Genomic DNA, 14,898 nt, shown 5'->3' with positions numbered 1-14,898 from the left:
GGCTATCATCTCCCGCCCCTTTTTCGATCACAGCCAATCAGGTTGCCCAGTTCAAAACACTTGTTACCAATCTCAAGAGTTACTCAGGGGAGTCATTTCACGTAGGTCAAAGCGCCGGGGAGGCGGCGAGCAGAAACGATTCAAACCACTTTAAATCCCAGCGCTTGGGGTCGATGGGAGCAGAGCCTTATAGCTTTACCTCAACCTTGTAATTGTGAGCTAGGAGTTAGTTTTGGCTAAGGTCCCTCGGGCCTATCAAATGCCAACCGCTGCACCCTGGGGGCGTGGTTACCGTCTTGTTGGGGCTCTGGGAAGTGCACTTCTCCGGAGGACCGGGCCTGATAATACCATAAAAGGCTGGTTCTCTCAATTCTGAAGCCATGTTCTGTTGACTTTCCTTTAGGAGCGCTCCCCGCGACTGCACTGTGCGGAACCCTTAGTTTTCGAGTCCCATCTCTGCTTCCTAGGCCCTGTCATTGGCTCCGCCCCCATAAGCCTTACTGGTCCACTCTCAGAACGCCCTCCTGGTTACAGACCGCACCCCCTCGCCTGGGCTCCGCCTCACCAGCCCGTAGCTTGGCCCAGGCGGTAGTTCGCGTTTTGAGCCGCTCGTGCCACCATAGCTGCTGCTGCCGCTGCTGCTGCGGAGCCGAAATCGCCGAGCGCGATGCCTGAGGGCGCTGTGAGCGGGGTGCTCCCCGCGCCCTGGGGCTGGTGAGGCTGGGCCCGAGCGGGGGCGCTGGCGAGTTGCTGGGGCTGCTGAGGGAGGTGAAAGAGAAGGGTCCAGGGCCCCTGCGGAGGGCCGAGAGCGAGCTCCCGAGGGTCGAGGGTGGGGGAGGGAGGCTCCCGTGGCAGAACGGGTTGCCGGGCCACAGCGAGCCCCGCCGCGCCGAGTGTCCCTGCGGCCGCCAGCTCAGGTGTCCAAGCCCCGGGCGGGACTCCTCGGTGGCCTCGGCGGCCTCCTTCTTTAGACACTGCAGTTGCCATGGGAACAGTTGGGAATTAACGGGGACCAGACCAACCACAGCCCTACCAGGGCCAATCCCATCCCTCTGGCTGAACGTCTCTGGCAGGCGTGGGCCTGGTATTTCTTTGCAGCTCTGGCTTTTTTCCCCCTCTTTTTCATGGGTTTGTCCTTCAGACGTAAGAAACCGCGCAGGGCTTGAAGGCAGGTATGAGGAGAAGGGAGAGGGTAATGCCTAGAGATAAAAGCTGCAGACACGGCTAGGCAGAAGATAAGGTGGCCTCTGCCATCTCAGGTCAGTGGGAGGGCATACTGGAAGGACCTGTGGAGTGGGAAGGCAGTGCCGCTTTTGAGACAAGTTCCAAGACTGGGCCAGGAACTGTCCCCCGGGGCTCCTCATCATGATGGCTGTGGAAGGGTCAACTATTACCAGCCGGATCAAGAACCTGCTGCGATCCCCATCCATCAAATTACGCAGGAGTAAGGCAGGAAACCGGCGAGAGGACCTCAGCTCCAAGGTGAGTCCTAGTATTGGGAGGCACCCGTTTCCCACCGTCCCTCTCTTCTGTTCCGTGTTCTTCTTTCACCTTCCTCTTTCTCGGGAAAGAGAAGAACCAGAAGCTCTTGTTGGCTCTAAAGGATCAAGTGTGCCCATCTCTGCGCCTCAGGGAAGCAATGATTTAATTTTAGGTTAAAGGAAAAAGAGCAGCAGGAGTGAGCATGCCGAGATTTCTCCGTGAAAAAGAATAGGAGGAAGGCAACCTGGATTCAGTTGTGGCTTCACTACAAACTAAGACTGTGCTTGGGGAAGCCAGTTCATAAGTGATGACTCAGTTTCCCATTTTGGATGAGGTAGTGGGACCACATACCCTGTGAAGGGCTAAGTTGTGACTAATATAGCTGCAGGTTTTAGTGTCACAGCTGAGGTTATGCAAGACAGTAGTAGCAGAAAGAATACCTAGTTTGAGGAATTGACTTGCTAAATGCTTTTGCCTGGGGTCAAAACAAATTTGTCTCTTCCAGAAGCCTAAATTAATTTAACTGGAGCCTCTTAGATGCTTAGGAATGATAACATGCAAGGAGCCAGGTATCTGCTAGCAAAACAGTCCTCCTGGTTTGTCCTTGAACACTGCCTGTCTTACTCACTCTGTGCCACCCTGCTGCACAAGTTCCTCAGAGGCCAGTCCCTTTCCATCCCCTCACTTGTCTGGGTGTTGGTCTTTATGCTTTCTTCAACTTCGTTGAGCCCCCACAACTTTGGGAATACAAAAGCAGACCAAATTTATTTAATCCCTGAAGGAATCTAGGGTTTTGTTCCCACAGAATCAGATTCGACTTTTGTGTCATATTAGCAGCCTATAAACACAGTAGCCTTGTGCAGTCCAGGATTGCTACAGGGAGAGACACTGGAGACAGCAGCATTTTATTGCCTTGCTGTATCTCTTCAGAGGATGAGTAGAGCCAATGAGTAATGACTTAGAGTGCTCATGTGCAACATGGAAGGATTCTGGGAGGACTTGGTTCAGATCTCTGTCCTTTAGCAGAACCTTACTTGGATGTGGTCAGAAGGAGAACAGCCTTCCTGTGTATTTCAGCAGAGATCATATTGAATTGAAATTGGCCACAAGGTTCCATGGCAGTGGAGTTGGTGACCTTTCTAAGGACTCTAATAGGAGTTCATTGTTCATATTCTCCAGAGGTAGGAGAATGAGCCTGGAACTTAGAAACTGTCTTAGATTTGACTCTTTTCACTCATTTACTGTGTTGGATCACTTAGTACTGCAAGCTCTCTTATTCTTGGCTGGTAACTTGACAGTGACCACCACCACTAGAGCAATCGTCTCATATGTTTTGGCTTCTTTTTCTGACCACGAATGCTATAGGTAGTAGAAATGTGTAATGGGAGTTTATTCTTCAGTGTTAATACTTACTATAATTTTGGTCTGGATCCAGAAGGTGCAGTCCACCATTCTTTAAAACTTCCCATATCACTCATCATTAATGGACTCAACAAATGTTTATTGTGTGCCTGTTATGTATGGAATCAGTGATGAATAAAACATCCTTGCCATCAAAGAGCTTGTGGCTAGTCATATTATATATAAACAAATAATTACAACTTGGTATGTTAAGTGCTGTCCTAGAAGTAAGCATAAAGGTCTTAAAGGCAGCACAGGGAAGGGAACCTAAGTCAGCTTAGGGGAATTAGGAAAGACTTCACAGAGGTAGGGATGCTTGAACTGTGAGTCCTGAGGCAAGAGAAGAGGGAAAGCTCTCTAGGAAAACAGTGAAAAAGAGCATCCCAGTGGCATCACCATTAAACATCCCTGTTTCAAATAGAAATTCAGTGTTTCAGACTGCTTTAAATGGCTTTGTTTGTCCTAGAGCTGTGAATGAAGGAAATACTAAGCTGAAGTTGAATGACCCTTGAGTAGTCCGACAGAGCAAGAGTGTGGTGTCTATCTTTAGCACCCAAAAGTAATTGCTGTCTTTGTGTGCCTGGGACCCTACAGATGTCTGACTCCCCACACTCCTTATTGAAGTCTCGACTTAAGATGATTCTAAAAGCCTGCCCTGTAGTAATCCACATAGGACCTGATGTATAAAGCTTTGTGAGCTGCTCTAATATGTGGTGGCTGTGGGTCATCATGGTAACAATCAGAAAGCTTGTAATTCACGGATAACTAACTCTGAAATAAAATTTGAAGACCAAAAGACATATGCCTTTGAGGATTGGGGGGGGGTGGCAAAGAAGGAAGTGACAGAGGGCCTTTGTGCACCTCTTACCTGAGATGGCCTGCTGCTTTGAGTCATACTGTTCCCCCTGTCTAAAGTAGCCTTTTCACCAAATTCTCCCCTTACTTTTACATCCAGCTCTATATTTACTGGAGTCTCAGGGACTTCTCTGAGTAGCCCCACTACCTTAGAACCAATCTCTAATTGTTCTTTTATGTATGTCTTCATTTCCTAAGGCGAGGGGTCACGTTCTTTATTTCTTTTACATCGCACTGTTTAGTATAGTGTAAGGTGTGCAGTAAATCCTAAGTGAATAAATGAATGAAAACACTTTAATGATGTCAGAATTAGTGGGGATAAACTTGGAATTCCAGAAGAATAGGAGATAATCAGGAGGAGTTTGGTGATGTCTTTAAAGAAAAATTGAAATTAGGAATAATAAGATATTGAAAAAGAAGTAGAGATGTAGCCAGCCTCATTAGGTGTGAAGGGCACAAGTGAGAAGGGAAAGTGCATAAATGCAGAAAGCAGTGCTCATTAAAGACTTTTTAACTCAGGAGAGACTTAGTTAAAAATACGGTTGACATATGGTTAAAAGCTGGAATGAGAGCCAAGTAGAAATGGGGATTGAGAATCTTGATTGAGAAATGGGTAATTGAGAGCTAGGATTTGTATTGAACTTTCTCTAAGGGAGGGAAGTCTCTGCAGTGAGATAGAATTAGCAAAGAGTAATTTGAGGTTTTATTGCCAGATCTGAGTCTTGATGAAGTGTAACTCAAAGTTATCAGTTGTAAACACCCTTCAACTTCAAATTCTGTGCAGTTGTTAGTTCTGCCGTTCAGCCGAGGCTGTGTTTTCCTTAAGCATGTGTGTGCTCTGCATAGCTAGCCCTCCCCCTCTTTTCTTAAAGTTTCTGGAAGATTTTTATGTGGAGGGAGCTGGGTCATTTTTCTATTTTAACAAAGGACAGAAATGGAATGAAGCCGAGCAGGCACGATGTAAGTTAGGGATACAAAAGGATTGCCTGTGCTGGAGAGTTAGATTTTGAAAAAGTAAATGAAGAGGTTTTGAAATCCTCCTCCTCCTTAATAGCCATTTGTCCAATCTGGGTTATGTATTATTCTTCTGGAAACAATGGGTAAGATGACTTGTAGCTTTCTTCTAGTTCTCAGTTTTTATGGATACAAATCTAATGCATTCTCTCTCTTTTTCTCTCTCTCATTTTTTCCCCAAGTTTTCTCATGTCTGGTTGTATGGTGGTGCTTTGAGCCTTTTAATATGTGGCTCTAAGAAGAGTTTGTGTAGGGGATTTTCATGGAAGAGAAAAAACTGGCAATAATCTAATTGCAGCTTTTGCTCAGTGTTTGAGTCCAGGTATTAGTACTGAGACTCTTTAATCTGCCTATTTGGTAGTGGGAAAGCATATTCATTTCCAAAGCATTTATGTATGGATCATTGGCTTAAGCTTGATGGCTCTCGACTTGGGAGAGAAGTCAGGACAGCAGTGAGATAGAATACTTCGGCAGCTTTTTAAAAATACACATTCCTGGGCCCCATCCTAGCTATATGGAATCAGAAGCTCTGGGGGTAGAGTTTTTTTTTTTATTATTTTATATTATTTATTTATTTTATTATTTATTATTATTATTTTAATTTTTAAAAAAAGATTTTATTTGTCAGAGAGAGAGAGAGCACAAGCAGGGGGAATGGCAGGCAGAGGGAGAAGCAGGCTCCTCGCTGAGCAAAGAGCCTGATGCGGGACTCCATCCCAGGACCTGAGTCGAAGGCAGACACTTACCCAGCCTAGCCACCCAGGCTTCCCTCTGGTTGTAGAGTTTGGTAGTTGTTTTTTTTTTTAAAGATTTTATTTATTTATTTGACAGAGAGAGACACAGTGAGAGAGGGAACACAAGCAGGAGGAGTGGGAGAGGGAGAAGCAGGGAGCCCAATGTGGGGCCCGATCTCGGGACCCTGGGATCATGACCTGAGCCGAAGGCAGATGCTTAATGACTGATCCACCCAGGTGCCCTGGTAGTTGTTTTTTAAAGATTTTATTTATTTGACAGGGAGAGAGCGAGCGAGCACAAGCAGGAGGAGTGGCAGGCAGAGGGAGAGGGAGAAGCAGGCTCCCCACAGAGCAGTGTATACATTAAGTTCCACCAGAAGCCCGCTGCTGGGTTACAAACCTGTGGCTTAAGTGCTAGGACCCTGAAATCTGTTGGCTTCATACCCAAGTACTCATTGAGGCTTCTTCTCTCTTTTTTTAAAATTATTTTACTTTATTTAGAGATTTGTATATTTATTGGAGAGAGGGAGAGAGAGCATGAATGTGGGGAGGGGCAGAGGGAGAGGGAGAGAGAGAGAATCTCAAGCAGACTCTTCACTGAGTGTGCAGCCCAATGTGGGGCTCAATCCCATGACCCTGAGATCATGACCCGAGCTGAAATCAAGAGTCAAATGCTTAACCGACTAAGCCACCCAGGTGCCCCCTCACTGAGGCTTCTTGAGAGTGTAGAAAACTAGCCCAGTAAGTATACTCTTCTCCTGGGGTAGTTTTTATCTCCACTGTGTCTTTTAGACTGACTGCTCTGTAAACTGGTATGTCAGAGATAGATCTGAGAGAACTGCCCTGTTGTAGGGTCAGATATGAGGAACTGATAATTGCCTTACTAAGACAGATCAGCAGGAATTTCCTCTGTGGGCAGGAATAGGAAACTTTGATAATATCTCTGAGTCCTGGCCGGTTTTTAATGTCACCATTCCACTACCCACTTCCCTTGGCACTCATAGGAACCAAGAGTTTTTAGTGTTTAATACACACTCTCTGGGTTCCCCACCTAGAAGTAGATGGCCAAGGGTAGAGGGCCCCTGTGGGCAGAAGCCCTGCCCCTCACCTGCCTTTTGTGAATGACCTTGAGCAAGTTACTGAGTTTTCTATCTATGATATATTCCTCAAGTAAGGCTTATGAAGTGTGTTGAGATCCTCAGAACAGGTGGTGTACAGTGAAAAGTGTGAGGTGTTCTCCTGGTTTTGTTCCTTTGATCTCTGCTTCATTTCTCCTTCCGGTTCCTGCAGCTGCCCTCAGCCTTCAAAGTGATTCTCACTGGAGAGGGAGGATTCCTCTCTCCTCAGCGCAACTCCTCCTTTCCTGTCTAAAATAGCCCAGCCTCTTCAGGCTCTAAGTTGTCTTGCAAAGCCTTTGGTCATCTACTTGGTCTCACCCATTTCAGAGTCTAACAGCACTGCTGCTTTCCAAGTTTCTTTTCCCTCCCTCCGCTTGTAATTTAAGGCAAGTGTCCCCCGTTGGGTCAGTTTGAGTCACTGTCTTATTTCCTGTCCATATTTTGAATGTCTTTGGGGCCATTGGTATTTCTCTGCCTTTACTCTTCCCTCTTCCATTTGTCACTTGCGTGTTTTTCATCCCTTGACTAATGAGAAAACATTGGTAGAAGTGAGCCTTTAATCCTGACTTCTGTAACCTCTCCATCAACCTCCTGCATCTGAAGTTGGGCTTGTGGCTGTTATCACTGCCCCTTTGTTTGGAAAACAGTCCAGGGCTTGAAATTTGGGACGATGTTTATTCAAACTAAGCTTCTCTGGGAACGTGGTCTGTTGCACTGTTCTCAGAGTATCTATTGGTTTTACTTCATGGGCTGACTGCAGTGTTGGTTAGAAAAAAAGCTACAGTGTTTTCAGTAGGATTTGTTGTATTATACATCACATTCCTACTGCTGCAAGCTAAGCCTCTTGTCTAGGCTCCATTGTTTAATGCTGGCCAAGGCCAGGTTTTCTGTCAGCTTCCTTTGACAGCAGTTCTCAGTGGATTTGTGCAATGAGAGCTGCCCACCTGCTGGATGTTTGCTGAATCAGATCCACATTGTGATTTTTACCTTAACTTCTGTTACCTCTTAAAATGAAAAGAAAGGGTAGGGGAGGGCAAGAAATAAAGGGAGTATGACAGACAGATGGGGCAGTGTGGATCTTTAGGGTTGGTATTTTTGAGTGTTCACATTTTCCACATCTTGGTTTCCTCCCTCCCAGCAGTTATATCAGCAAGTCTACAGTGCTTCTTAATTGGCTACAACATTTTCCTCTGGTTTTGAAGGGCACTTACAGAAGAATGAGTTCACATCGCAGGATGGGTATCTCCTCTTAGACTTCTAGGGGAGTAAATTCCACCCCCTCTCATTTTAGCACAGAGAATGTTTATAATGCTTTTTGTTGCTTCTGTAGTCTATAAAACAGTCTTTTTTTTTTTTTTTTTAGACTAGATTTCTAAGTTTATATGCCTTATCTCTCTTCCTAAAACTGGAATGAAGCTAAAGATCTTTTCTCCTCCCTGCCCCTTCTTTCATAGCCGAGATTTAAATTTACTTGAAAATCTTGGAGCACTTAGTGAAACCACATGGCTGATTTCTTGTTTTTTTTTTTTTCAGTGTAGCAGATTCTTTTTTGGAGGAATCCTGAGAAGGGAGTTTCTTAGGTTCTTCTGGATTTGAACATTGCTTCTCATTCATGCTGAGCGCCCTACAATTTCCAACTTCCCATCATACCTCTCATCAGGCTTTGAGATCTGTATTCCTTTAGTGGTGCCTCTGGTCATTTCCCCATACGCTCAGCTGACCTCATTAAAGGTGCTGGCACTTAAAAAACAAAACTAACTTTAAAAAAATTATGAAATATAACAGACACAGAAAAGCTTATGAAATATAATAATATAATATTGTATGTACTTACAACACGGTCCCCCATATCATCATCACCCAAAGTCAAGAAATAGAACACTGCCAAAGTGTTGGTAGTTTCTGAAGGATGTGATGCTAACAGTGTCATCGTGGTGGGTGAGGATGGAAATGAGTGAGGTTTTTGTGTTAGGTGATTAATATGGTTTTATTTAAAAAAAAAAAATTAAATCCCCAAGGACTTGATCTTGACTGTTTGTTCTTTTACTTTTCAAGTTTCTTTTTTCCCCCATCCATTATGGATTTGTGCCATTCAGCATTTCCAGGCAGTGTGCTTACTGGAACCACGTTTTCCAGATTTTGTTGTCAGTGCTTCCTGCCCTTATGTTGCTCTCCTAAAACCATACTAGAAATAATATTTGTAGTGCTAATAATGATGAACATTTATTTATTGGCTTTTGCTATGTCCTGTGCTATTCCATATATATTATCTCATTCACATTTCACACCACTCTTCTATCAATACTGTTACTGTCCCCATTTTGTAGATGAGGAAACGGATGCTAAGAGGTCAGGTGAGTAGCTGGTGGTTACATAGCCAGTAGATGGTGCAGCTGGGATTCAGACTCCCTTAACTTATTGGCCATCTTAACTCCAAAGCCGACACTTAATCTTGATTCTTTACTCTTCCCAGAGAGTCTTCTTGTGCACAATGTGACACTGAGCACAGAAGTTTATGCCTAGTATTGCTATAGTCAAGAGTTGCAGCCTGCGTTCAGCTTGGAAAAGCACAGTACCTTGAAAAGTATACTTTTCCCCCAACTTGCCCCATCCAAGTTGATTTGATGCATTTCTCAGACTATTTTAGAGCCATCATTCGGTAACCCTCCTTTCCCTCTACATCCTTGCTGTTCTTCCCACCCCCAACTCCAGATTTCCACTTCTTGCCCTATGGTACCATTAGGAACAGTACAACTTGTGGTCCTGTGGGTCCGTGAATGTCAAGTTGACAGGGCGCAGTTCTGTGGTGTCAGATGACCATAAGCCGCAAGTAGTTGCTGCTTCTCTCTCGGGTTGGAGTGAGGTGGGGGAGTGAAGTGGAGACCAGTAGATGCTTTGCTTGTTTTGGTGTGGGGGATTCATGGGCCTTGAACCTGTTTGCTCTTAGCTGGCAGTTGATTGTGTAGCTCACACTCCTGACTGCTTGCTAGTTCTCCCCTGCCCCAAACCTCTCCTTGTTTATCTCTGTACTCCACCTCTCTGTTATTGCTGTACCTGTCCCGACTCACAACTGACCTTGTCTTTGAAGCTGTGGAGAGTTGCTGAGTTAAAATGCCTATTTTCTGTGGAAAAAAACTGGGCCTAAAATGCCCCGTGCCAGAGCCGAACTGGATGATGACAGTTGGAGTTCAGTGACCATGAAAAAGAGCAAAAATGAGGTCATTTGCCCACCTGACTCTGGTTGGTTGGGCAGGCTCCAAGGTTGCTAAGTTCTTCGAGCAAGTATCTTGCCTCCCCTGACCTCAGATTTGTATTATTTTGATTTCTTTCGTCACATAGGCAATGATGATAACATTATGGGTGCAAAAGCATGGGATCTTAATACATGCTTTCCTGCAGCTGCCCTGGTTAGTCTGAGGAGAGGAAGCCCCAAGTCAGGTGGACTGGGTGGAGAGCAGCCCACAGGCAGTTTGTGATCGCGGGGGAGGAGCTCAGAGCATGCTCAGAAACTCTGACCCTCGCCACCTCTCAACTGCTGCGTTGGAGAAAAGCAAGCAGCTGCTTGTCAGAACTAAACATGCAGCAGGCAGGCTGGAGGCCTCCCTCTGTTCGTTACCCTGATGCTCATTGGTCAGCTTCTATTTGGGAAAATGCACGTATCCATGATTGTTTTCATATGACATAGTAACCTGTTGCAGACTAAACATGTCCTTTCTCCTTATGATGTCCTTCCTTCCCCAGGCTGCTTTGATCTCTCTTGTGAGGCCCCACATTCTTCCCCCCCCCCCCCCGCCCCAGCAACTGTCTTAGAGACTTGCCCTCATAGCAAACCCAGAACTGGCTAGTGAACAGGGTTTCTAAGAGTGAATGTGCAGGCAGATTAGTGTGTAGGGGCAAGAGGCAGTGAGTGGTTTTGTTAAAATGCAGATTCGGAGTCAGGTCTACCCTGGAACTCTGCAGTTCAACAAAGCTCCCAAGTGTAGTCCATGCTGCAGTTCCTTGGGCTATACATTGAAGAGTCAGGTGTGTGTGTGTGTGTGTGTGTGTGTGTGTGTGTGTGAGAGAGAGAGAGAGAGAGAGAGACAGAGAGAGAGCTGGCTTCTCTCTCATTTGTAAAATTAGAATACTGAGGGCTTCCTCCTTGGGCTGTTGTGAGGATTACAGGAGATCTCATGGATGTGAAAGCACACTGTAAGGTCTAAATAAGTTTATAGCTGTTAAGGGGCTGCTAATGTTATCAGGGTCCATAGATTTCTAAAATATTCAGGAATTTTTTTCTCATTTGCTGGCAAGATTTTATCCCTTCAAGTTTCCATTTGTGAGAAGTCCTTTTTTGCAGGTTCAGCCTCTTCTGTTCCAACATTTAATCATTCTCCCTGTGCAGCTTTTTATTGTGACCTATCTTCAGTACATTTTTCTTGCCTATATTGTAACTTGTATCAACAATACTGAGCAAGAGGAAGGCTTAGCAAATATTTTTTTTATACTAACTACTGTGTAATTTATTTTTTCAGGGCCGTGAGTATGTTTTTTGGGAACTCAAAAAGTCAAACCAGTGAACCAGGAGTCCTAATTTACTGTGTCTGATTAGAAATCACAGGAGTGATGCACATGCTTTTTAACAGTGATAGCTCCTCTAGAGATAACTTTTCTTCTTTGGGGGCCAGTTCATTTGTATTGAGAACTAATTTGGGAAATGAATTAGCCCTAGAGCTTCCTTTCAGACTGCGAATTTAAAGGCAGAGTGAAAACGTGTTAATTTTATAACCCATTGTTTTAAGTTTCTAATTTGGACAATTTGGTGATATCAATAGAAGAAGCATTAATATATTCATATCTTTTGATCTAGAAGTTATAATTCTGGGATCTATTCTATGCAAACATTCACACCACACAAAAGTGTATATAACTGAATTTTTTTTTTTTTTTTGGTGTTATTCACAATAGTGAAATCTTTGGAGTAGTCCAGGTAGCCATCAATAGGGGATTGGGATAAATCCATTAAATGAAATACCTTGTACTTGCTGAAAAGAATGAGGTCAATCTATATTTACTGACGTGAAACGGTATACAAGATATATTAAGTGACAAAAAGCAAACTGTATAACTGTTTTTTATGTTAATGATTATTTATATTTTTGTTAAAACCTGTATGTTAGTATACGCATAGAAAAAAAAGTGAGGCTATAAGTACCAAACCGTTGTTAATATTGGTTACCTCAGGGAGGGCTAGTAGATTATGGCGGACATTCACTGTCTACATTTCTATATTTCTGTAATGTTGGAAATTTTTATAATGAGTCTGTATTATTTTTGTAAGTAGAAAAAAACTAATAAAGATAAAGGTCTCAATTTAAACATGCATATTTCATATTTAAATCTAAAATGTTTAAATTTAAAAAACTGTATACTCATTCAAGCACAAAGTTATGCACAAATGTTGAAAAATATAAGTGAAATAATAAACTTGGGTTTTTTTTTTTAGTAATAATGGGACATAAAAATGTTTTCTCACAAATTCATCATTAACTTGTTGAATTTGAGATAATTCATTTTTTGCATCTTCAGAAATATATTCTTGGTTAGCTTTGGTAAACAAAACATTTTTTAGTACTTTCTGAAGTACATGTGCTTTCTGAAAAGATTTTTTACACAAGTAATATAGAGAAACATAAAGAAGGAAACAAGTTATTCATAATTTTAACATCCAGAATAGCTACTTATAGCTACATCCATTTCTGATTATAAAGGACAGGTAAAGCTCTTTTTAAATAACAGTATTGTCACTTTTATTTAAAACGTTACCTCTGAGGGGTGCCTGGGGATGCTCAGTCAGTTAAGCATCGGACTCTTGATCTCAGCTCAGGTCCTGATCTGAGGGTCATGAGTTCAAACCCTGCCTTGGGCTCCATGCTGGGCGTGGAGCCTACTTTAAATGAATGAATAAATAAATAAATAAATGTTATCTCTGATCTTTTTAGACTTAGTCTTTAATTATAATTTAGATTTGTGAAGGGCCATGCTGTACATATATTTACTGAAGTCAAGGATGAAATGGTTTTGTTTGTAATCATTTAAAGCACATGGATTATTCCATTCAGGCCTTCCCCACTGGAAAGGCATCGAAATCCTGTTCCTGCTCCAACTTCTAGGACTGGCTATGGTAGATGGAGAATTCTCTGGGGGTTAAAGAACTTACTGGGTAAGATGAACCAGAGTATTCACAAGTATTTTTTAAAATACTAAAACATGGACTCAAATATTTATTAAACACTGTGCCTTGTGCTATAAGCATGGAGTTGTAGATACAGCCTCTGCCTTTCAGGAGACTAGTAGGAGAGAAACGACAGAGCCATGAAGTACTTCTGTACGAGGTACTAAGTAGCACATGCCATGTGAATGATGCAAATAAGTGCAGGTGTAAGAGTACCAATGAGGGACGAATCATTCCTGGCCATGGTGATCACGCGAAGAATCACAGGGGATGTGATATTTGAGCTGGTCCTTGAAAGGAAGGGAAGGATTTCAGGAGCGGATGGTGGAAGGGAAGGGATTCTTGGTAGAAGAAGAATAAAAACTAAAGCCCCAAAGCGCCTTTCCAGAATAATGAATAACCCAGATTGACAAGTGCACATGATTCATATAGGTGAGTAGTAGGAAACAGCATTAGAGGAAAGGTAGGATCACTTGACAGAGAGCTGTAGTTGCTAGGCTAAGACATTCATAATTTATTTCGTTGGCAGTGAGGAGCCATTGAAAGTTTTTGAGCAGGGGAGGGACGTGATCAAAGCTGTGCTACGGCAAGATTATTCTGACAGGTTGAGGGAGGGGAGGACATGGTCTGTAGTAAAGAAATTGATTAGAAAGTCATTGCTATATACAGGGATGTGGTGCTGAAGGCCTAGTCCAGGGTGTTGGCATTCAGAATGGAAAGGAAGTGAGCATTTTATAGAGAATAACATGTTGAAGAAACCTTTCTTCCCAGGGGAACCTCATAGCCCAAGCTGGCATGATTACAGGGGTACCAGGAGTTCCCTCCCCACTTTCCTTTTTGTCCCAGATCACACATTCACATCGCACACTTAGTTCAGATAAGGAACAGTTAGTATTGTCCCTGGTTACAAAGTTTGGAAACCAAGAGATTAAGAAAACTCAGGCATGTAGAGCTGGTGAATGAGGAGGATTCAGACTGTTTTTCATGATCAGACTTTTGCTTGTAAAGCATTGTTTGTGGTTCTGGTCTTGCTGTAGGGAGGACTGATGCTAGAGGGGAAAAAATTTTTTTTTCCTCTTACTCTCGTTGCTTAAATTGAGGTACCTCCTATTCTGGCCTTTCTGGGAACTGGAAGAGAAAGAGAGAGTAGAAGTGCCTGCTCTGTATCAGGCACTGTGTTGTCAAAGCTGCTCTGTGGACTTGGGTGCATGCTGACGGTGGCATCATAATCGAGTCCTTTAGCTAGAGGCCTCTGATTTCCAGAACTCTGGTCTGAGGTCTGATGCTGCCCTCACCTCTTCCTCCATCTGTACACGAAATCAGATTCTGCTGCTTTGGACACTACAATGTCATTTGCCTTGGAAATGGGTGTCAGCTCTCCATGTTGACTGTAGGTTCTAGTGCTGGCTGGACATGAGCAGGCTCTGACCAGGGGGGACACTCTGGCATTAGAAGACCCTCTATTTCTTTTTCTCTGCAACCATTCAGTGAGGAGAGGCCAGAGCCCATTTTTTAGACCCATTTCAAGTACTGATAACACCTGCTAATTTAAAAAAAAAATGTTAAAACTAGCAGGAGAGGACCCTATTGCCCTTCTACTTCATCTGTGCCCTCTGCCTTCTACCTTGGTTCTCAGACCTGTCCCTGATGCTTCCACGAAGGCATGGGGACTTCCCCAGGTCCTCTTTTACAAACTGCACCTTTCTGATGGTTTTGGAGAACCCAAACTCCCTCCTCACGTCACCAGAGTTTCTGGAACCAGGCAGACAGACCTAGGTTTAAATCCTGGTTCTTCCACTCACTACTTACCTGATTCCTTCATCTGTAAAATGGAGATAATACCATGATAATACTTCATAAAGTTGTCAAGGGTATGGGGCACCTGACTGTGGAGCATGCGACTCTTGATCTTGGGGTCGTGAGTTCAAGCCCCACATTGGGCATAGAGCTTATTTAAAAAAAAAAAAAAAGTTGGTCAAGGGTATTAAATGAGATAATCTTGTAAATTGCTTAGCGCATTCTTGGCAGAGTACACATTCAGTGAATGGTAGTTCTTAGAGCTATAGATCCTGTCTCTGCA

The 14,898-nt window shown here is 43.6% G+C and overlaps 1 protein-coding gene across 6 annotated transcripts in view; it reads left to right on the top strand.

The window, feature by feature from the left end:
* Positions 1-596: 596 nt before the first annotated feature.
* The window catches only part of MAPKBP1 (mitogen-activated protein kinase binding protein 1), a 51,397-nt gene continuing 37,095 nt past the window's right edge, over positions 597-14,898 (top strand). For 3 of the 6 annotated variants that reach the window (XM_078079512.1, XM_036084588.2, XM_078079511.1), the window contains exon 1: positions 734-1,482. Coding sequence is in view for 3 of the 6 variants with exons in the window: in XM_036084586.2 (XP_035940479.1) it covers positions 1,366-1,482 (117 nt within the window). In the remaining 3 variants the exon portion in view is untranslated. The other 3 variants (XM_036084586.2, XM_078079510.1, XM_036084587.2) reach the window with 3 other exon arrangements.

The sequence above is a fragment of the Halichoerus grypus genome, chromosome 8 (genome assembly GCF_964656455.1).
Source record: "Halichoerus grypus chromosome 8, mHalGry1.hap1.1, whole genome shotgun sequence".
In the NCBI taxonomy this organism is placed as follows: domain Eukaryota; kingdom Metazoa; phylum Chordata; class Mammalia; order Carnivora; family Phocidae; genus Halichoerus; species Halichoerus grypus.
The sequence above is the reverse complement of the archived record's forward strand: the minus strand, read 5'-3'. Positions and strand labels throughout refer to the sequence as shown.